Source organism: Uloborus diversus, chromosome 1 (assembly GCF_026930045.1).
Source record: "Uloborus diversus isolate 005 chromosome 1, Udiv.v.3.1, whole genome shotgun sequence".
In the NCBI taxonomy this organism is placed as follows: domain Eukaryota; kingdom Metazoa; phylum Arthropoda; class Arachnida; order Araneae; family Uloboridae; genus Uloborus; species Uloborus diversus.
Window position 1 is genome coordinate 246,221,590 of NC_072731.1, and position 25,369 is coordinate 246,246,958.

Here is a 25,369-nt window from a genome sequence, read left to right on the forward strand (position 1 = left end):
AAAAGATCTTTTAGTTTTAAGTTTGAATTTTCAGCCTAATCATTACTATTTTTCCTGAGAAGTTTACTTTGGTAAATAATAACTTTACTACATAAAAGGGTAGTACTGTTAAAAAAAAAAGACTGAGCAATGAGATTTTATGCTTCAAACAACGCTTTAAACTCATTTTTTTTTTTTTTTCAAAAAATATAATTAACATTGAGACAACACTTTCCCACTCCCCTGGGGCAAACATTTTAAATGACAGGCCTGATTAATATGAGAAAAACTAATAAAGCAACACATTGAAAACACCAACTTTCTTATAAAACCTTTATTCTGCATAAAGAATTACAACAATTCGATTATCTCAGAAATTATAAACATTTTCAATAAAATCTTTTTTCCTTTTACACAAAGATATTTACATTATACACAAAAAGCCCCTACATTTATCTCTAGAAAACAAAAAACACATAACTCATATAAGTGATAACAAATTCATAAATTCATATGAAAAAATAAGTATTTGAATGAGCATCATGCACGTATTTTATGACATTAACTCCAAGTATAAATCAAATCAGGACAAGCTGCATCCAAATTGCATTGTTTTAGTGATTCAAAAAGTAAATGAGGGGGATTTTTTTTTCTGTGACAGTTGTCCTTTTACATGTGTTTACAAGTTTATCCGATTCTCTTCTCTTCATTCACTTACAGTACCTTTGTTCATTTAATTAAACCAATACTTAACAAATTAGCCTCGCAACAAAAATCACATACTTGTCAAATTCAAGCACTTAGTAATAGTTCTCAGAAATATTGAAATATTTTGAAAGTGAAGAAGAAAAAGGATTTTTGAGGGTAATTTCAAAAGCTCGGAATATTCATTACAATCTCACAAAACACATGTGACTAACTTTTGAGACATAAGATTAGTAATTAAATCTGGTTCAAATACAAGTTGTGGGGCCTTTTTGAAGTTCTCATTTTTTTTTTCTCTTACAATTCAAATGAAGGCTTTTAAGGTGGGGAAAAACTGAAGATGAAACAAAAAAAGAAGGCAGAAGAGCAATCATCCAAATTAATTGGAGACCGGTCTGATTTGGATATGGGGAAATTTGGAAAATAACTAAGAATTTTTTAAAAATATGTGAATTATTTGAAAAATACGCATTTTATTCATTATGAAATGAAATACAATGAACACAAGATATAGTACTGTATTGGAAATGATAGGCTGTATTGAAAATGGGGCATACTGTAGCAATTCTGAATAACACAAAAGTCTACATTATTGCATTCCTGTTCTCTCACCCCCCCCCCCCCCCCCAATATTAGAAATACAGACCTAAAGCAAAATTCCAGTTTAGCTCTGATTTCTCCTCTTTTTTCTTCAATGATTTGTTGATTGTATCATTTGTCTATTTGCTCTAATGGCAAGTTTCAGATAAAGGGCTCAAAATCTTGTAACTGTTAGTTAATTAGTTTGTATACCATCTGGGAGTCTTAGGCAAATATTGATATTGCAAACTTAAATGACATCATGGTGGAAAAAAAGATTTTCATATAAATTTATATGACAACACAAAGCAATTTTGACTGATTATCTTTCAGTTCATCTGATTGACCAAAAAATCAATATGATAGTTTTACTTGTAATAACATTTCACCTTGAACAAGTAAAAACATGCATGAAGATGATGGCGCTATTGCTAAGCCATAATGAAACATGATCCATCAGAAGCAGTCACTGAATTTCCACTGAGAACTATGATTACTTGAAATAAAATATTTTTTAAGCAGAAAAAATTAACTGATCATGGCTGAGAAAAATTTAATGAAGATCAGTGGTTTGTTGGAGCAGTTTGCATATGCAATGCATGAGCACTGGCAGAGTTAACATTTCAGTGGTCAAATAAATCCATCTTTTTCATTCTTATTATAATTTTTCTTTTTTAAAGGCAGGGTTGGTTACAGAGGGAAAAAAACCTTTCAACTTTAAATGAGTTTAAAGAATACAGACGGTATTGCAGTTTGAACTGCATTACATAGGATTGCAAAACTTTTTCAGTTTTAACAAACTGTGTGTTTTATGTTTTTATATTTATTTAAATCAATTACTGAATTTTGGTGTCAATAAAAATTATGACCAGAATTTAAGTCAAGACAGACTTTGTATATTTGTCTTAACAATTTACTTTGATCATATTTAAAATGTATTCCATAGTTACGTATCTCAAAAAACAGCTCATGAAATCAATCTGAAATCAATTGAGTTGATTTAATTATCAGACGGAAAAAAAAAAAACCCTGAAAGATTATAAGTTTCTTGTTTAAGACTTTTTGAGCAACATTTCGAATTAAGAAGCTTTTTTTGTTCAGTTTTAAGTGTAATCAGTGTGTATGTTTGAAAGCATACATGTGTGTGTATGTGTAGCACTGATGAACAGAATATCAAATGAAGACTATCGTTTTGTGATTGAAATTAACAGAAATACTTTAACTAATATGTGAACACACGCAATTGGTCCTTAAAATTGTATATATGCATATGTAATGTATACATATAGATCTTATGTATTTTCAGTTTAAAAAACATATATAAAAGAAAAAAAATTTTTTAAAAAAAACTAAGAATACTTAAAAACCAAGTTTTTAAGTTAGAAAAATGAAATGAAAAACATCAAATTTTAGCAGTTACTTATTAATTTTTGTGAGCACTGTGTATCCAAAAGTTTTTAACATGATTTTTTTTTTTTTAAACTATTAAAAGGCTTGCTTAGTTTTACTGATTTTAATGACTAAAGCTCATAAAGAGAAAAGTCCAAACAGGTTTTGCTTTAATTTAATCATAAGCAATAAGGGCATATGAGCAAGAATAGCAAAAAAGCTTGTTTTTTCTTCCTTCAACACAAATATATTGATACAGAAAAAATATTACAACCTCAACAAAATCTGTAGAACTGCTTTCCAATTAATAATATCTATGTAAATGTCCATATTAATAAGTAATATATAAAATTTTACTGCCACTTTTCCCAGTCGTCTTCATCCTGAAATAAAAAAATGGATAAAGTGAGATTGCATTCACTAAAATTCAAACAAATTTTGAACAAAATTAAATACATCTTCTACTTCACAGAGCCACATACTATCATATATTTCTCAGCCAGGTTAGAGAAAAATTTCTTCTAAAAATACAGGAACAATATGAAACTAGTGAATATGCTAATCAAACTTCAGTTAGAAATTATTCAAATCAATCCACCAATCAAAGCAGTTCCATGGCATTTACTAACAGTTTACACCTTTCCTAAGGCTTGCATGAAACAGTTTCTAATATCATACTTGCCAAACTCCTCTACAGAAAAACATTAAGTTTTACACTCAAAAATGAGTATGCAGTGTTTAAGGTTGGTCAGGAAGACAGTAATTCTTGATTTTGCTTTGCTTAACCCAGGGGTGCCCACAGGGGGGGGGGGATTATAGCGCAAGTTGCATCATCAAATTTATGGGTGGGATTTTTTTATTTTTTTTAGATTTATTTATTTAAATTTATTTATTAATTTATTTTTAATTTAAATTATTTATTTTATTTTGTTTGCATTTCATTTCATTTATTTATTCAGTTTGTGTGTGTATGTCATTGGTAAAGCACAGAAATTTTCTAATAAAATAATAATTAAAAACAAATAATAAAAAATATTTAAAAAAAATAATAAATTTGAAAAAAGAGAGATAAAAAATATTAAGGGGAAAGAGGGTTGAGAAATTTTTTTTAGGGGGGGGGGATTGGCGCCATTGAACTTGAGGGGGATGGGGCACCGCTGGCTCAGCCTAAATTTAGAGGGAAAAAGAATTAAATTCTAATGTCATGATTTTGGTACTATTTCAAATAATTATTTAAGCTGTTATACACATTCCAGTCAGAATATAAAAATATTTTTCCAGAGTTAACATGAAAAATATTTCTAAAAATAAGTCTGCCTTAGGTAGTAAGTTTTCAAAGCATTATTCAGATTGTTTGGAAGTTTTAATTGAGGAAATACATCAATTAAGTTTAAGTTTTAAAAAAATACAACTAATGCTATTTACAAGTAGAAATAACGAAGTTTACAATGAGAAAACTTTATGCGGTAAATCTGCTAGCACATTCAGGCTCTGGAAAAATGAACACAACAAAATTTACAATGAGAATTTAATGCAGCAAATCTATCAGTACACTCACTCTGAAAACAAATTCACAAAAAAGTTTATAATGAAGGCTTAGTCCTGTAAATCAGCAATCTATAATATTAGCAAGCTCAAGCTGCGGGAAAATAGCCATAGCAGATTTTTGAGAAATATCAATTTCTAAACTCCTTAGAAATTTAACTACAGCTTCATATACAGCTACTAATATTCTCATGTACATAAAAAAAATATTTTTTAAATCTTGTAAATAACTTTTCCACTGCAATAAATTTTAGTCGAAAGTTTCTGAAATTGAAAGCAGGGGTTGACTCAGATCCAAATTGGGTCCACTTTGTGGCCCCTTCACAAAATTCTGTATTATAAAGGCAGCCATCATGGAACTTAGTGTAACTCAACTAGATAAAATGTACAAAATAAATGCTTTGAATTTTTAATTTTCCGAAAATACAAATCCCATATATCAGATTGTATTGCATATTCACCTACACAAACTATGATTAACTTTTAATCTTTATCTTTACTAATAATAAAGCTGAAATAATAAAGTCTCTCTGTCTGGATGTCTGTGACACACATAGCGCCTAGACCGTTCAGCTGATTTTCACGAAATTTGGCACAAAGTTAGTTTGTAGCATGGGGGTGTGCACCTCAAAGCGATTTTTTGAAAATTTGATTTTGTTCTTTTTCAATTCCAATTTTAAAAACATTTTCCCAAGCAAAATTATCATAAGATGGACGAGTAAATTACGAAATTCTCATAACGTGGAATCGTAACATGGGCAAGCTAATTGGCGAGAAATTCACCATACATTATTTGTTTGTAAATATACAGGCGAACCAAAAGACCTTTAATTTTCTACTACGGGCAAAGCCATGCGGGTGCCACTAGTATGTAATGAAACATAAATAGTCAGAATTAGAAAAATAGACTATGTGAAGGAGCTATTCTGCCGTGTGCAGGTAAAGGGCAGTAACTGCAAATTTTTCTTTTTCTTTTTTTGGCATTTTTATCATCTATTGTACGTTAGCTTTATTGTATAAACTTGCTTATTTGGTTTTTGCTGAAAAAAGAGTGTAAAAAAAAAAGCTTCTAATTCTAATCTTGCACTATTGTTAGTATTGAATCCAAAACATGTTCTTCAAAATTCTCGAAAATCATTTGGGCAGATACTGCCGTTAAACTGTCCATGGTAGTACTGCTGTGTGATATTTGTTTTCAAACAAGCATTGAAATCAAACATAAAAAAATAAATTCAACTAAAAGCAGAGGGATATGAAACAAACCAGAAGCATTCTGCCATATATCCTTCAATACAGCAAAAACAGTAAAGCCCGAAAAAATATCACAAATTTAAAAAAAAAAAAATTATAAATATTCAGAGAGACATTCAGAGGTGTAAGTGTAAAAAATTCTTAAGGCTGAAAATTTTCAAATGGAAAGAGGGTGCGTCACAAATTTAGTTTTTAAATAAATAAAATGGTTGATATAGCGCTTAATACTTAAAAATTAAAACTTATTTTCAACAGAAAGTGTTCAAAAATCAATAAATATTTACGAACATGTTGAAGGCTGATGACTTTTTAAGAAATTTTATTATAAGAAATTTCATTTTATTTAAGAACTAGCTGCAATGAACAGCTTTGCACGGTGTAGCTGAAAAATAAAGGTTCTGTCAAGTGATGCATGTTCAACAATAAGGCTTCAATTACAGAAAAAAAATTATTGTGAATTTCTCGTCAAAGTAATCATTCTTAAAGAAAGAAAATGGCAAATCAAAAATTCCCAAATAAATTAAACCCAACACCTAAAATCCAAAAGAAAAAATAATGAAGATAAATCGCCAAATAATAAACAAAAGGGAAAAATTTTATCTCAAAATAAAATTTTTTTATTTAGTTACAGTTGAGAAAAAAAAAGTGGCAGCCTTCTGAATTGTTTTCAGGCTAATTTAAAATGAAATCAGGCAAACGATAAATTTTTCACACAAAATTTCTATTCCATTAGGCTTAATGGTGCTTTTTAATTTTTTCACAGTGATTTTTTGCAATTCGAAGGACAGGGTGGCGACAGGAACTGTGAAAAAAAGTTCCCTGACTTTTCCCTGATTAAGTTCACCAAATTTCCCTGATTTACGTTACCAATGATAATAGTTTCCTTTCGTAGCTCTACTTGAAATCCATTGTATGTTTGTATAAAATGCAGTATTTTAAACGTTTTAAGTTGTGTAAAGTTGTTGAACTAAAGATATATTTTAAAAAGATGCTACTTTTTTAATAAAACGTTAGAAAAAACCATATCAAGTCAGTTTTTTGGGGGGGGGGGGGGGGGAACCTACAAAACAATATATTAAATTTTTCTACATGGAAATATTAAAGAAACTTAAAAAAAAAATACTTTACTTCCAGAAACCACTTAGCATAAGAATTTTAAGAAGTTATTAAAATTACTCTTAAAAATATATGTGTATTTATGATTAACTAAAGAGTAATTGAAATTATTTTGAACTAAGTTTTCAAACAGTATAATAATTGTTGCAAGAATAACAAGTAATAGTGAAAGAATAGAAATCATGTAGATATCCTTATATAACTAATTGACATATTTATGAAAAACATGAAACCATTTGACATCCATTCATAGGGAGCTTTTCTCTAATCAAGAACATAGGTTTTAATGAATGAATACAGCATTTTAACAATAAAAAATAAAGATATTTACTTCAGTACACAAGTTAACTCTATTTCAAATGATTTCAGTATGTAACGAAAAAAAATCTTAGATTGCTTTCGTAACAAACAACTTTGAAATGCAAGAAAAAAAAAGAAAAAAAACAATTAGTTAATTTCAAAATATATAAAAGGAGAATACAACTTGGTTATAAAATTAAAGAATCACTTAAGTCTGAAGAAAAGAAAACCTTTATAATCTGCTGTGACAACAAATAGTATAACGGCAAAAAACAAAATTTTTTTAATTGAAAGTTTGATTTTAGCAATGAAATTAAAAACTCGAAGAAGTAATAACTTTTAAGCTTTTATCAGTATTATTTTAAAAACCAAAGATTTCTTCTTGAAATCGTGATTACAGTACGTTAATTACTTCGAGACATTGGAATAAAGGCAAAGGAGCTAAGGCATTAATGAAGGCTTCCTCTTTGCCTGTATGGTTGTTTATTTTATGTAGCATTGAAAGCGTAAAAGGAAATTTCAAGCTAGGTAAAATAAACAAACTAACAGACACAGAAGCTATCTTAGGAAGTTCTTCCTGTAGTTAATAAGTAAGATTAAGATTCAATACTTTGACGTTGAGGAAAAGGGATGCACAAATATGCGGCTGTGTATAATCGTACCTCATTAATTTTACTTTTTTTCGAACAGATAGATAGGCGGAAAATGCGTAGGGAATTAGAGTACTTAATTTTGTAAAAAAAAAAAAACATTTTTTTCTTCATAAAATCAAATTTCGCTGATTTTTTGTTATTTTTTCAAAATTCCCTGATATTTCCCTGACTTTTCCCTGATTAATAAAGTTCCCTGACTTCTCCCTGATCTGTCGCCACCCTGAAGGAAATGAATGAACCTCATGGGTATTTTTCGCAGGCTTTCGAATGGCGCCAAAATTGAACTGGTCGGAAAAAAAATTTCAGGTAGAAAAAGCAATTTCATGCCATTTTCGGGTCTTAAAATTCAAATTCAAACGGTTTGGTTCTTTTTTGGCATTTGAAAACCCCCCTACATTCTTCTTGGGGGCCAAGTACCTCCCTGCCAAATTTGGTCAATATCCGACATAAACTGGATTTGTATAGGGAACATACATATACACACACACACACACACACACACATATATATATATATATATATATATATATATATATTCTTTGTTTTATTTATATAGATGACTTATTTTTCATCAGAAGGTAACAAGTAGCAACTTCTCTTAAATATGATCATTATACACAAAATAAATACAAATCAAAATTCTTTTCAGATTTAAATAACTCATTTGTTAGTTTTTTTTTTTTTTACCTTTTATCTTTTTTTATCTCCTTTCATTTTGAACTGAGAGTGAGAAAAAGAAAAAAGACGGAAATACATCAAAAGACTAAAAACTTTCACCAATAAAGACATCAGAAAAGCAAATGCTTACATTACAGTGGTGGTAAAAAAAAGAATTGCATCACCCGCGCAACAAAGGAGAGGACTATTATCCCGACTGCATTCAACATGCAGTCAAGCATCCCGTATCCCAGATGATTTGGGGATGTATTTCTGATCAAGGAGTTGGTGGGCTTCACTTTGTGCAAGGAACAGTAAACGCTCGGGTGTATACTGGCATTTTGGAGGAGAAATTGCTACCTACTATCCGGGATCACTTTACTTCAGTTCCAAGCGTCATTTTCCAGGATGATTCTGCTTCGTGCCAGAGGGCAAAAATGATAAGTAACAACTCAAAAACCTTTATCCTGCTATTAGGCTTAAATTGGCATGGGGTTAAGTAATTTTTTTTTTCCTCTAAACTCACACGCAGGTTCAGAAATGGAAAAATGAGCATGGGGTCAGCAGTTTGCCTTGGCCCGGAAACAGCCCCGATCTCCGTGAACAAATATCGGATTCCTGCTGCGAAATGTTCATTTCATAAGTTTTGCAGAATTTCACATACATTCATCGTTAATCGGTTGACCAAAACTTCTCACATAATCTCATTGTTGTGAAAATGCGAGGGTGATGCAATTTTTTTTACCAGCACTGTAGATGGAAAGTTGAAGACAAGGATTCTCTTTGCATTTGTTATGATTTCCCTTTCCTCCTACCTGCTAATGGGTAAAACACCTATCTCTGGCATAATGTTAACCAACCGAAGATAAGGATCTCTAGTTCAGTTCAAGAGGAATTGACGTAAAATATGACACACCCATACAAAAGAGTTTAAGCGTTCCTTATCCGAATTTTTTCCCCGCTCTAATTTACAAAACTTTTCAGTTAATACGGATATATCTCCTTTCAATAAACATACTGATTCATCAGTATTTTGAAGTACATATTAATTGGTCAAGAAACAAATTATTGCCTTTCTTGAGAAATTGACTTTTTCAGACAATTCTAAATTTGAAAAGAGCTGTATGGAATAAAAAAATGTAAGAAGGTATAATGTTTTTATCAAGATGTCAAAACAATTTACCTCTTTCTGTGAGTCAGTAGGTTGGCTTGATTCTTGATTTTTCATAATTTCATTAACTTCTAAATCAAAATCTTTCTCCCAGTCATCTCCTGTGCTATCTGTAGCATAAATTAGTATTATTATAATTTATACATACTTTTTTTTTTGTATGATATAAAAACAGAAAAAAAAATTACAAAACACTTTCAAAATTAAGACTGAATTAATTTCTAAGAATTTTATTTCTGAAAAATTTAGTAAAAAGAAACAAATGAATTAATTTTCAAAGATAAAGTAATAAGAAAAGAAAAAGGAACAATTTACAAGATATGTGTAAAATATCAACAAAGCTTTTATCTTATTTTTATTAAACACTATGCAAAATTAATATTTTCATCATGCAGCAAAGAAAAATAGTACAAAATTGAAAAAAATACAAGATTAAAAACATGAAATGACTTAGTATTTATACAAATACATAAGAAAGAAAACATATGAAGCCCATTATCTTAACTCATATATTCTTTGAAGTTATGCATATAAATATTCAACAAATACATCACACAAGGAAATCATTAGCATTTGAACGTGAATGGCAGGCAGCACAAGAGTGCTAATTGATGCAAAATAAAAAAAAGCAAGTGCTCAAGTTTATTTTTAAAGCTGCAAAACATTCAAACATACTATTATTGATATATATATATATATATATATATATATATATATATATATATATATATATATATATATATATATATATATATATATATATATATATATATATATATATATATATATATATATATATATATTTTATTTAAAATGTTATTAAGAACACTTATTAGCACTTTTAGTCAAGGAAAAATACTACAGATCAATACTCTGAATCGTCATACTATTCTTGAGGAAATAACACCAAATGTTTCATAATTTAAGATGAAATTTCTGCAGTTAAGTAATCAAATTATGCAGTAACATGAATATATATATATATATATATATATATATATATATATATATATATATATATATATATATGCTTTAAAATTTCCTGTAACTGTTTTCACATGCAAAAGTTAAGTTAAAATAAATTTGAATAATAATATCATTAATAATAACATAACTTTATTGATTATGCAAGATTTTATAACATGCACAAAGAGTTAATGATCGCATCCTCGTATATTTAAAAAAATTGATTTAATAATATTATGTTTTCACTTTTAAATATAAAAATATATTATAAATTCAAAGTCTTTTTTAATGTATTTATCAAGTATTATTATTTATTAGCTTTTATTATACTTACTCTGTCATTATTGGCTCAGTGTGTAGGCAAAGCTTTTTAATCATTGCCAAAAACAAAAATGAATGACAGTAATAATAAAGTTTTAACATGTCAATAAATTGACAAATTAATTTCAAGGCTGAATATAAGCAAGAAAATTTTTTTGGATAGTGGGCTTTTGAAACTTTTCAAATAATACAAGATTTAAAGCTTTTCTCGATTTAAATCATTAGTAAACATGTTTTTTAAAGCATTTTCCCATTATACAATTGTTGGCTTTAAGTTTTTGTAATATTCAGAGATGGTGTAGCGATCATACACATTCGGATATTGGTTCAAAAGTCTCTTCTTTTTTTTTTAATGTGTGGGAGCATATAACACATTCGGAGAGTTAATTTTTCTAGTTAACTATATATTAGGCAGAAAATCATATCTTAAATAAAATTTGGGGGAGGGTGGGGAATAGTGCAACTCATTTTTTTTTTTTTTTTTTTTTTTGTGAAAAAATTATGAACCTGCAAAAAAGGTACAAAATTTATAAAACATCAAGAAATTCTTCAAAAACAGGCTGCTGTGGGATTTCAACATTTCTGTTTATATCATTACAATTTAAATCTTAGATTTTTTTTTTAGAAACTGAGTATATCAACCTTACAATGAAAGACTACAGTTATGCAAATAAAAATATTAAAAAATCATTTTTTTTTTTTTTTTTTTGGCATATTCTCCCATTTAATTACTACTTTGCACAAACATCATGAGGTTTAGTGCTGTATGTACAAATCTACTTGCATTTGAAGCCATTTTTCAAGCTTTTATTTTACACACATCAAATCAAATAAAACAATGAGAACAACAATATATGCAAAATTTCAACATTTATTTTTCATAAAAATATATGAACTATCATAACTGTTACAGAAAAGAAAGCTCGAAGCAAAAATGGGGTATAAAACACAGTTCAAAATAAGAGCAACAGAAAGCAACCGAATCACATGCATACAGAAGAGGTTATATTTAAACAGAGGATTTAGAAGACTCAAGCAAACTTAACCAGGAAAGTACAGATATAAAAGGATGTCCCCCAAAAGAAATAAAGAAGGAAATCACAACACCAAGAAAGAGCCATTTATAGATTCGATATCAACCTTTCCCTAGAGAATCAACAGGGGACGATCTACTTTCATCTGTGCTATCCACAGAAGAAGGATCAGAAAGAACATCAGCACTTTCATTAGGATCTAATGGTTTTTCGCTGCTCATAACTTTTGCTTCCTTTGAAGGCGTCACTGGAATCGAGCCTTGGTCTGTAATTACTACAGTCTTTATTACACTAGGCTGATTATCTGGAATTTTTACTAGATTTGATGCTGGAGTTTCAATTGTAGGCTCCACTTTGTGTACAGCTGTATTGGAAACTCCTAAAATCTTCTGACTGGTAGAATTTTCGTTCTCTTTTTTAGACAAATGGTTTGATTCTTCACGGTCAAAACTGTCATCTGTGTAAATAAAAACAAAATAAATGAATAAACAACACAACAGTTCACAATACGAAAATAATCTGGCAGTAAAAAATGCTGGCTCATTTGTATAAAAGGGCAGTTAATGAACTAAATTTAAAAATAATAATATGCTTTTAGAAAGATTTTTAAGCTCAAAATTAAAAACTGCTTTTGCATCAAGAAAATAATTTTAGTTCAGTATCTCAGAGTCACTGAGGTAAGTCCAAAAATTATAATTTCCTATTTATTAGTACATTGCACGAAGAAGCCTACTCTGCATTGAGCCATGTAAACCTATTTCTTCAAAAAAAAAAAAAAAAAAACTTTTGAATTTTTTACCAGGGTTAAAAGAGTGTGCGTCCCACTCTTTGCATGCGCCAGAAAAAAGTTTTTCCTCTCACCTGTAAAATGACCATAATGTGACTTACGTTCTTCTGGCTCTGAGATACAGAATTTAGGAAGTAGTAGCTGTGCATAAAACGAACCTTGATCCCATTCAACATTTTGAATGGATATTTGTTCGGCTCTTCTCATCAGATCAGCTCTTTTTGCTTGAGCTTTCCGTAAAAGATGAACCCTATAAAAATACCTCTGCCAGAATTCTAAGTGTGATACTGAAGTAGGAACCTGTACAACAAATATAAAAAAGGATGATAATAACAACTGGAAAGATAAAATAATAAAATAAAATTAAGGTAGATAGAGAATTTCAGAGAATACATATTAATTTCAATATTAAATTTTTTTAAAAAGGAGTAAAAAACGAGCTGATGTGTGCATCACATGATTTCTTTTTGCGCCAATGTAATGATAACGCCTTGGTGTAAGCAAGGAAACACTAAATATTTTCACCCGCTAGTTTCTGGTTAACTCTTTAAGTATCACCATTATTGGCCAAATTAAAACCAGATTTTAACTTGGCGACCAAAAGACTGGCCGATATATAGATATTGCCAAGTGTCCGCCAAATTATAATACCACTTGAGTTGTCATTGAAATTAACAACGATTTCCCCCCAAAAAGGGGCAAAAGCCCCCTTTAGAAACATTCAAATGCAACCAAAAGCCCCCCCCCCCCTTTGAAATTAGAACTTCCTTGCTTTTAGTACTTTTTTCTTTGCAAAAATGCAAAATCATTTCTTTTCTTGCCTTTAATGAATATGTCATAAACGAGCTAATGTGTGCATCACCTAACTTCCTTTTACTCCAATTTAATGTCATTTTCTCATTATTGGCAGTTTTAATATGATTCAACAGTTTACTCTCTAAATATCAGCAACAGTGGCCAAATTGAAACCAGATTTAAAAAAAAATTTTTAATCGCCAAATTTGTCGCCAATTTGGCTACAAAACTTGGCGACCAAAAGACTGGCGATATATCGCCAAATGTCCGCCAAATTATAACACCACTTGAGTTTACATCGAAATTAACAATGATTTCCTCCCAAAAAAGGAGCAAAAGGCCCCCTTTGGAGCATACGAATGCAACCAAAAGGGGAGGTGCACAACTAGACCACACTAGGAGCCTACCTACTTAATTTCAACTTTCTAGGACATACCGTTCTCGAGTTATGTGACATACATACGTACATATGGACGTCACGAGAAAATCCGTCGTAATTAACTCGGGGATTGTCAAAATGGATATTTCGGGTGTCTGTACGTCCCTAGGCATATATCCATGTGTGGTTGGGTCGAAAAAGACTCAACATTCATTCGGGGGTGAGCAAAATGGAAATTAAGGCCGATTTTTGAGTGAATTTTTTTTTTTACGAATACAATACTTCCTTTTTTGTAAAAGGAAGTAAAAAGGGTGTAAAACTTTTTAAAAATTATTGGAAATGCAGATGGGGGACCGGGGAGGGGAGGAGGGCAAATGGCAAAAGTACAAAAACTTCAAAGGAAGGAAGAAAAAATATGTTTCTGTAAATACATGAAAATATTCCTTTTCCAAAAATTACTTTAATAATTCAAGAGTAGGAAAATGAAGTTTCTTTTTTATTTTTAAATAATGATGATACAAACCTGAGTAATAATAATATTTAACAATTAATGTGAAAACTCAAGTTCAGAATGTTTTAAATAATTCAAGTTTCACAATTTTTCACGGATTTTACCGATACACTGTTTCCGAGCAAAACATTTTAACTGAAACCAGAATTTATGGGAGGAAAAGTTTATACCCTAGTACATGAAGCCATGAAGTAAAGTCAAGAATTGTTTTTTAACCTTCAACGTTTTCCCATGGGTCCCGCTGATGCGCAATAATGCGCAAAAGACAGAGGTGCCTAAAAAGGACGTGATTTTTTGACACGCAACGCATTCAAAAGGAAGCTCTGTTTCTCTTCCAGATCATTTCGTTCCTACAACGTTCCTGAAAGTTAAACCAGAGCAGAATGAAGTTCATTTTTCAGGAACCTCAGGGTGGTCTTATTTGGTGCACTTACCTTATATAATAGAGATGGACTGGGGTGCAGCAAGAAAGTTCTAATCCATCAAAAGGTGCCGCAAATCGAAAAAGTTTGAGAACCCCTGCATTAGACTGGTGTCAATCGCCAATCAAGATCATATGAGGGGTAGCATGTCTGCCCTGATGCTTCGCAAATGCAGTTACTCTAAAGGAACCGTGCTCCAGGATTTTTCACTTTATATTTAGCAATCAGCTGACGGTGGACACTTATAAGACACACACATACATAACAAAATAAGCAAATTCGAAACTAACCAATTTGTCATACAATGCTCGAACTTCTGAGCAAGTCATAATAACTTCAGCCATTTCATCTTGATGTTCAGAAGCATCGAAAGACTCTAACCAATTTTCATACATTTCAGGAGGTCCTTCGGGCTCATGACTAAATGTTTTAGGATCTTTGCGTATCATATACAACTGGGACTAAACAGAATTAAAATAATATGTTGTAGATGGCACATATGACTTCAATTAATCATCAAACATAGAAAAATTAAATAGGATTTAGTATAAAGTGGGATTAGAAATGCAAATGCAAAACGCTAGCTCTCATTCAAAAATGAAAAGTAATTAGTCTCTCAAATGTTTCAATAAACATAAAATAAATTAAATAAAATATTTACAACTTATAATACACTCAAGAGCAAAACATGAAAATCAATCCACTAAATATGGTATAAAATGATAGCAGTTGTATAATTACAAGCAAGAAATAATAACAAGCAATTATCATTATTCTACATGGAATATACCAACAGCCTGCTTATACATAAACAGGTTGTCAGTATATTGCACGTAGTTCTGCTTTACCCCAGGCTTAAGAGTGCTAATAGGGCTTAGTGCTAATTACCATTCTTATTTTAAGAAGTAAATTTAAACAAGGCTTATTGATAAATATCAATAAAAGAGCACGTTTAAAGCCTTTAAAATAAGAGTGAAGTTACTATGAGGACCAGATATTTTTAGTCAAAACACTCTAACTACAAAAATACTTAAAGCCAATTTCAACTTCACAAATTTTTAATAATTTAATTTCTGGTACATTTTGTTAGCTTTCATTTCTACATTAACTTTTGTACTGAAATAATTTTAGTAGTAACACACAATTCAGATAATTTAAAATAAAAATAAATAAACAAATCAAAAAAAACATTTTACTTTCATCAACAGATATTCCTTCCCAAATTTTGAAAAAGTGTGAGAGCATTCACAAACACAATAAATATTGTAGAAACTTTCAAGGAAAAAAAAGGAAAATATGCGATAGTTGCAACAACTTGTAAAAATTCTTTCTCACAGACAACTGCTGTATCAGTTGGAAATTCATTATGCATAAACAATTTTTCACATGAAGAAATAAACATTAATTAACAATGTAATAAATACAGATAAATTGACTTATTCTAAATTTAAAAAAAAATTTCATTTCATTACAAACCAAATTTATGCAAAATGAATCAACAAACAAAATTTAATATTCGCATACAGTAAAAAGATTTTTCTCAGAAAAAGAATAAAAAAGGGAGATTTTAGAGGGCCTAAAAAAGTAATAAAACTAAGAACTTTTTAAGAAGTTTTTAAGGATCTTATAAAGCCTGAATATGAGTGAAATATGCTACAAAAATTTGGCATATGTACTATTTTTCACATAGTACACAAACTTATTTCTCTAATGTAGTCAATGTGTGTGTATTGTGTTGGATTTTTTAGTTATGCATTCAAACTCATGTAATTCTAAAAAATTTTAGTTTAGGAAGGAGAAAGCAACAATGCTCAATTTTTAAGTTTTTCTCTTTTAAACAATAATAATAAAATGAAGGTAAATGGATGAAGTACAGAAAACTAATCATAAAATAACACAAAAGTGCTAAAATTATGCACTTAACACATATCAAGTAAAGTTTTAACAAAAAAAAAGGTAGGCAGGATTACGACAAATTATATGCTTTCACAAAAATTCACATTACCATTGCAGATCAGAAATTGGCAAAATAATTAAAAATAATTCATTCATAATTAATCATACCTGCCACCAATCCAAAGGTACTGGCTCAGAGTTTTTTATCATTATAAGCTCTGTGTCTTCAATTTCTTTCTGAGGAGCAAAAACATCAGTAATAGTTTCTAAAACAGACGAAATGGACTGCCGAGCCTTGCCTGCAACGGATTCTGCAGATTCAACCTATAATAAATTTTTTAAAGCTTGATTTAATGAATGACTATTTTATTATAACAACTTAACAAGATTTAAATTAAAATTAGAACTAATTTTAAATAGTAAACTAGGGTATTAGCACTGGAAGAATATCCGATTACATTGATGTTGAGACCAATGTTTACTTTAAACAGGTATCACTTTTTACAATACAGTGAAACTCGGGTAACTCAACTACCCCGATAAGTCAAAATTTATTTTTCCAATGGCACAACACTATATATTGAATCTGCATGAAATCTTTTCATGGCTATCTATGACTGTAAAGTATTCAGTTTGGTCCAACTTGAATTATTGAGCATTTATATTCTAGAAGATGCTGACCTTATTTATATTGTCTTTAAACTATGATGCCAGATTTATCACGACGCCAATAGATTGCAGCTAATTTATGTTCTTTTTCCTCATGTCTTTTTATTTTTTATCCAAATAATGCCAAATAATATTTTGGCATTCGAATTTAAATTGTGCAGATTAACTGGAAATTGCTGACTCTATTAAAAGACACTTAAATGGCTTATCACCCTGGACTTCAATACCTGTAAATTGGTCCCAAGCCCTCTCTGGATGACTATAAAAGACACCACATTTTCTGAGTTTTGTGCTTTTCAACAACCATGTCTAATACTAAGAAAAATTTAAAAGCAACAATTTTGAATACAACATCTGTTTGTTTTCTCATACACTAAAATTGCTTTCAATGTGATATTAATAAGTAAAAAAAAAATGAATTGGCTGTGTACAAAGGATCTCCACTATAATTTTCATTCATTGGAAAAATATGAAAATTATTTACCAATTGTCAAATTTTGAAATTAATTTACTATTTAATTGCCAAATATTAAAGCATTCAACCACCCTGAATAATTTGTTAATCTAGTCAAACAACATCGTGCTGCTTTTTCTCTCTCCCCCTCGTGTTTTCCACCAGGAATTTTTAGGAGGGCTAAGTTATTCCTTTATTATTTTACTGCACCAAGCTCTTTTTAAGGCAAACTTTGATATGCCCTGGGCTTTCTGTTTTGAATCTATCAATGTACCCGTCTTGCCCCTTTGAAGATGATCAACATTTAATCACAATAGCAGATCTTCTTCCTCAATAGGGCAAAAAAATAAGGAAAAATGGCCTTGAAACATAACTTCCTCATTTATCTTATCGGCTAGGATGGCATTGAATGATTCTTTGCTGTAAAATCACTTTTCTACAACTACTTCTTATGAAAAAGTGCGGATTAAATTGAATTGTAGTGCATTACATTACGTCCCAGGGACCCCCGTACCTACCACAGATGTGGTTTCCCGGTTGAGTAGGGCCCTGGACAGTTCATAGAGCTTTGTTAAACCGGATGTCCAGTTAATCTAGATTAAATAATGTACCTTTTTTTTAAAATTTATATTCACAAAAAAAAAAAATCTTTCATTTTAACTTATGATAGCTTTATAAGTATGCCAAACACTTGCTTTTTACTTTTCTTAATTGTACAATTTCTGCATAGACTGAACATTAAATTATAATAATCTAAAAAACAGGGTTGTAGTTTAGGCCAGACAAAAGGCCATGCCATTGGCAAAACCCAATTAAAACCGGCCAAAACTGGATGTAACCACCGTAGAACTGGCCAAAACTGTATTGCACACTAATATGTGTGCATATACAGTTTGTATGCATAATGTTGCACATTTTAATGCATAATTAAAAGAAATGTGTAATTATCATAATTGAAACAATTCTTTAAAGTGATTACCCGAGTAGCATCAACTCATCGGCCGATCATGGGCCATTCATCGAAATCTGATCAAATTTAGATAGGCTGATGATCGGATTCCGATGAGTTTTCATCGGAAATTGCTCCAATATGTCTCATCGGCAATAGTAGAATTCTATCATCGAAATCCGATGAATTTTGCTCCTTATACCGATGAGATTTGGAGCAATATAATAGCAGTGTTGTTCCGAGGCGATGAATTTAGGATGAAAATACGACGAGAAGTAGTAACAGCTGCGATATAGGGACAAGCAGGAGGAAAACAACTCAACAGTGGGAAAGGGGTCCATTATCTTGGATGATCACGTGACTCTCCCGCCATCTTGAAAACTTTCAGGGCGGGTATTTTCGGATGACGTCATTTTGGAATTCGTCATTTGGGTCATTATTTAATATCTTTTTTTATTTTTTTAAAATAACTTGTTTATTTAATATCTTATCTATTTAGTTTCTAATTTATTACTTTTGATGAACGTGATTCATGAGTTTAACCTAAATTGCTTTGACCGGGAATCGAAAACTCGGCCTGTGGAGTACAAGCTTCGTATGCTAACCACTAGACAAGTAATGTTCTTACCAAGGAGGAAAATAATGTGTTAAATGGAAAATCATTTGTGGCGCCATCTATTGGGGGCCAAGGCCATGACAGATTTCTGAACGGAAAGTGAGAATTTTATTCAGTGAATATGCTTGTGGCGTCAGCTAGTGAAGAGTGGGAGGGAGTCTATCATTTTGCCCGCAAACTGAGTCGGTAATTATGGGAATCAAATTAAATGGAGAGAAATTGTTTTTGGAGATAGAGAGAAGTCATTCAAGAGTTGGAGTCTCATTTCGTTCGCAATTCCAGTGAGGTAATCGGGGTTGGAATCGTGGAGTTGAAGTTGAATTGATTTTGCAGCAAGTCAGAGTAAACCTTTCCAAAATTCAGGAGTCGGATTCGGAGTCAAAGTCTCAGTCATTTTTCCTCTGATTCTCAACCCTGAATATTGATTCGTTTAGCCTTACGTTTGATCAATCGTCAGATATTCGAATAATAAAACTTATCCTATTTTAATTTTGGACTGGGAAAATTTTTATCGTAAAATTTAAACGACCTACTTTTTTACCGATGAAATGCAACTCGGCAAATTTTCATCGGAAAATTTGATCGTTACGATCTCTTTTTCCAATGAAATGTAGCTCAGCAAATTTTCATCAGAAAATCTGATCGTTAAGATTTTGTTTTTCGATGAAATGTTGCTCGAAAAATTTTCATCGGAAAATCTGATCGTTACGATCTCTTTTTTCAATGAAATATAGCTCGGAAAACTTTCATCGGAAAATTTGATCGTTACGATCTCTTTTTCTGATGAAATTTAGACCGGCAAATTTTCACTGAAAAATTTGATCGTTATGATTTCGTTTTCCTATGAAATATAGCTCGGAAAATTTGATCGTTATGATCTTTTTTCCGATGAAATTTAGACCGGCAAATTTGATCGTAATTATCTAGTTTTCCAATAAAAAACAGATCATTGAAAACCGGTTCTTGGATTCTGATCGCAACGATATCAGTATGCATTATGCGATGAGTTTAGGAGGAGTTGACGATCGGCCGAGCAAAATCCGATGAGTTGATGCTACTTGGGTAATTGATTTCAAACAGGGTTTGTTGATTTAAATCATGATTAATATCTTGATTTAATTTCAGTTGATTTTTTTTTTTAAATCATTTGATTTAAATATATTATGTTCATTAATGTAAAATAATAAATAATTATAAATTTAATAAAAATAAAAAAAAAATCTGATTTAAATAAAAAAAAATCTGATTTAAATCAAACAAATCCGACTTTTTGGATTTTTTCTTTAATCAAAAGAAATCACGAACCTTGCTTTTAATTCAACTTTTCTTAACATTAGAAATGGTTCCCAACAAAGACAAAGGACACTCGTTTATTAGGAATACTAAACAGCATGCAATATCAGGGTGGCGACAGAAACTGTGAAAAAAAGTTCCCTGACTTTTCCCTGATTAGGTTCATCAAATTTCCCTGATTTACGTTACCAGTGATAATGGTTTCCTTTCTTAATAGCTATTCATAAAACTTGTAACATGTATTCAATATTTTAAAAAATAAATAATATACTTTGATTTAATTTGAAATTTATTTTGTGCGCATAAAACTATGAAACAAGTATATATATTGTGCTATTTACTGTTCAAAACAAATTTTAAAAAATTATCGCACATTTCTCCTACGATGTGACTAATCTTTTGGAACACGCAGTTGTTTATTACTTGCACACAGGGCTGGCAAGTTTCTGCCGGGGCGGTTAAAACCACTGGTAGAAACCGGTTAAAACCGGCATGGCAAAAACCACTTTCTGCCACATTTTCGGCAAAAACTGGCAAAAACTCTCAAAATGACAAAAAAAAAAAAAAATGACACAATAGAAAATGCATGGAAAAAATAATTAATTGTTAACCAAAGCACAGTTGAATTTACAATATTATCACAATTCAGAATCAAATGTTACATTGTTTGGACACTGCAGTTGTTCTTGGAAAAGGTGGTTCCAAAAATCTATATAGTTTCTCAATTTAATATGCACAAATGAGAAACTTTAGAATATTCTTGCAACAGAAGAGCTAAAAGGCAATGCATCAAGGAACAAGCAATATTCATGAAACTTTCAAATTGTATATGTTTTTAAACTGGTCAATCATGAAGTAACTAGGGTAGTGGTAAAAATTCGACTGGAAAAATGAGTTTCGAGAAGTGGGGTCAATTTGTTTTGCAAAGCTGTGATATTAAGTACAAAATCTAGATTAATATTGGGAAGTAAAATTTGACACTTTCTTCTTGAAGCACATGATTATTTCAATCACAAGCAACTTAAATGAAGCTTATTTGAGAGCAAATTACAAACTGTAATGCCAGTTTAATTCTGTATGTCACTCCTCTATCCTAAGAACCCATATGATTTTCGTCCTTTGTTAGATTAATCCAAATATTACAAGCATCAGCAATTGAAAAGTTCCCTTTTCTGAACTAAATCAAGGGCACTAGCATAACATTTTATTTTTTACAATGATGAAATGAAGTTTAATTTTTTTAGTTTAAACAAATATCATTTAGTAATTACTTTAGTTTTTTAAGCCGATTTTAAGTTTTTGCTAGCTTCTGCCGGTTTTAACCGGTTATAACCAGTTTCTGCCACTGGCAAGGCAAAAACTAGTTTCTGCCGGCAGAAAGCCAACCCTGCTTGCACAGGGGTGTAAAATCAACTGTTAACTTAAACAATGAATAGTAACTGATTATGGCATTGATATTTCATATTTCTTTTAATTATATACTCATTTATTTTGATTTAGAACTTTATTATTTCCTAAATCCACGTCCAATGGCCAAAACAAGTTTTATCCAAGCTGGTTTTAATCGCTTTTATCCATGGTTAAAACCACCACTGACCAAAACTCTTACGACCGGCCAAAAAACATTATGGCATATTTAGAATCAATTCCCACACGACTTAAGTTGAATTATTAATGATTAAGTGTTTGTGAGAAACAGTTCTATGTAACTTTGTTACAAAACTTTTTTTTACTGTCATAAAAGTCAAATCTGCTTTTTGAAGATTTATCTTGCTTTTTTACCATTTTACTCAAATTATTTAAACTTGCCTTGGTCTCAATTAGTTCAAATAAACGAGAATGTACTGTATCCTTTTATTTGGAAGCATGCTACCCTATTTTGAGAAAAACAATGAAAAATTATGATCCCTCTCTAACACTAAGTTTGGAAAAAATTCACTTCTCCACTAAAAAAAAGAATTTAGTTTTAAATAAAAAAAGTTAAAGTATTTGCATTAGAAAAAACATATTTCGGAACTGATGTGATATACCCCACCCTTGGCGACTTTTTCCTGTTGGCGCCAAGAAAGCGTCGCCAAGAAAACGATGTATGACGACATATGTCATACATTGTTCTTAGCGATGCCTTTGTAGCGCCAACAGGGAAAAATCAGATAAAAAAACATGATCAAAGCACTTCAGATCACAATATATATATAAACAACATAACACCACACCAAAAACATCACGAATATACGCTTCAAAAATACCAGAAACTAGAAAGGTTTTGTATACAAAGAACAATTACCAGAAAGTATTTAAAATGCTTAAATTAACAAATTACTATAACAACTCATCAATGAAATATGTACCAATAGAAATAAAAGCTATTTTCAACCTGCATTTCATTGAACAAAAACTTTTCTCATACTCTGCTAAAAAACAGCAAATTCTATTCAAATTGCGATGTTTAAAGCGGAAATCATACCCAAAATCAATAACTATTTCAGCCAAAAAAGCACTTAGTTACTTGAATTTCGATGTATGAAAAGAAGAAATGTCTCAACAGAACCATCCTAAACATAAACAATACAAAAATACCATACATTTATTTGCTATCCAGACATGCTTTCAAAATACCTATTATATTTTACATAAAATAACACCTTTATATTTTTATAAAATGCTGGAGTCAACTTATTTTCAGAAATTCAGTACCTAAAGGAGGCACGTTAATAGAATATGTATAAATTACTCGTGGCATCGATAAGAATTAACTTTTAGAACAAAATAACCGTACTATTTTTGTAAAATTAATTTACATACAGTAAAAATAGAGTTAAAAACTACGAGAACCCATCAAGGATTTGTAAAAACAAAGAATTTCGGAAGTGAGAGTTTTTTTTGAATTCTAAAATAAAGAACTTACTTTTTTATGGTATAAATCCTCACACTCAAGTCTAAAACAAAACATCATATGACAATGGCACGTTACAGATACACCCCATGTTGGAGTTAACTTTTAATTAACCTTCAAGTTTGAAGAAACTGGCATTTTCTAATGTTTTTGCTTCAAAACACAACTATTGAATTTAAACTAACACAAAATAAGCTTTCCTGTAAGGTATATTGCACGAAACAACACGTATCTCTCCTGCGTGAAACCGAGTAGACAACCCAAGTAAACAAGTTTGAAGAGATCTAAGACTGTCTTCGGGTTGCCTAACACAGGTTTCGCCAGGGATGCCATGATTAAAAAATTTTCGCCTCATTGGCGAATTGTGCAAAAATTTGGATGTCGCCAAATGGGGGTGTATATCACATCTGTACCCATATTTCATATTATCAGACAGATTTGTTTTGGCTTTTGTTTCCGTATGTAAAAATGCCTTTTAAAATTCTGGCTGTTGGTGCATTATCATCAACTCTAATGTTAAAAGCATGGTTTTCATGTACAGTCGACTCCCGCTACAACACAATTCAACATACGTTAAAGGGCTATAACGGGATTTTTTCGTCAGCAAAAATTTTTCGACCTAATGAGAATTCCTCGCCTACAACACGAAAGTTTTCAGAAGAGAATCGCGGTGTGAAAGTATCGGCTTTATTATCAGCTACTAAAAATATTTTTCTCGTGAACAGATCTTCATTCTTTAGCATCACTGACAGCGGAAGTTACCACACCGAATTAGTCTGATCATAGCTTCGTTTGTGCATACAAAAAACTACTCCGCATTTACCATACTTTTTTTCATTCTAAATGTGAAAGTAGATGAAATATAATGACACCTGAGAGCACTGTTCCACAAGAAAGAAAAAGTTTCTGACAATTAAAGAAAAGCTAAAGGTTCTCAATATGCTTGAACAACTAAAAAATGTGCTGAAGGTAGCAGGACAATTAGGTGTGAGTGAATTTTCCATATGTATAATTAAAAGTGAAAAAAAAGGAAATCCGTAAAAGCTCGCCGAGTAGCGTCAAAATGCAAAAATTATGAAAATGGAAGCTGCTCTTGTATTGAGAATTAACTATGAAAAAGGGTGTTGCCATATAGATAGAAACACTATAAAAGAAACAGTTTGAGGTGGTGTTAACAAGTGTCTAAAATAATAAGGTATGTTTATTTAAAAAAATGTTACACATACCCTTTTCCAGAACGCGAAATTTCGACTTACGCGAGGGGTCTTGGAACGCATCCTTCGCGTAAGTCGGAATTCGACTGTACTAATAAAATATAGAAACATTTACCGTAAGTTTTTCTTTTATTATTGCAGCTGTTGATGAAACTGCAGCAACTGCATCAGTTTGAACAACATGACTGAACTCAGTAAGATCTCTCTTCATAAATTCCAAAGCATTAGAAGACTGAAATGCAAAAAAGTATTGAAAAGCAGTTCAACTTAAAAAATACAACTATGAAGATAATATAAACTAATCAGAAGCTTAATAGGAAATAAAAACTATTTTAACGTAAAAACTAGGGGTTAAGTTTAAAACATAATATCATAATCTATCAAGAATTAGCTGTCTGCATTAGATAATGTGAATAATTGTAAAAGTCTAAAAATCAGGTAACCTTTTCTTTCGCAACTTGAAACCAAGACGGCAAAGTGCCCCACCAAGAACTGCTTTGCACTTCGTTGTTATTTTCTTCATCTCTATAACAGCAGGAACAATAAATTTAAAATAAGACATAATTAAATCACAAAAAAAAAGAGTGTAAAACTCTCAGAGAAATTAATACTCACTTCCCTTCGTCCATATTGGCAAAGATTGTTTTGTTGACGATTTCGAGTTCACCTCAGTGTTGCCGATAACAAAATAAAGACATTTCACTAGTAGAAAAACGCTTCGAAAAAAAGATTTTCCAAGAAAAAGTGTTTGAAAATCGAAAGAAATATATGAGTCGCTCTAATTAATAAAGAATTTCGTACTATTTTGAAATATTAGTTTTT

General features: G+C 30.8%; 1 protein-coding gene across 1 annotated transcript; it reads right to left on the reverse strand.

Moving 5' to 3' along the window:
* Positions 1–298: 298 nt before the first annotated feature.
* On the reverse strand, positions 299–25,197 carry LOC129226476 (BSD domain-containing protein 1-like). Its single transcript, XM_054861091.1, has 9 exons — positions 25,163–25,197; positions 24,991–25,072; positions 24,663–24,779; positions 16,625–16,780; positions 14,851–15,021; positions 12,612–12,753; positions 11,773–12,123; positions 9,358–9,455; positions 299–3,035 (listed from the first exon to the last, which is right to left on the reverse strand). Exons 1-9 carry the CDS (start codon positions 25,174–25,176, stop codon positions 3,006–3,008), a joined length of 1,161 nt encoding a protein of 386 aa, XP_054717066.1. The 5' UTR covers positions 25,177–25,197; the 3' UTR covers positions 299–3,005.
* Between the last annotated feature and the right edge of the window lie 172 nt (positions 25,198–25,369).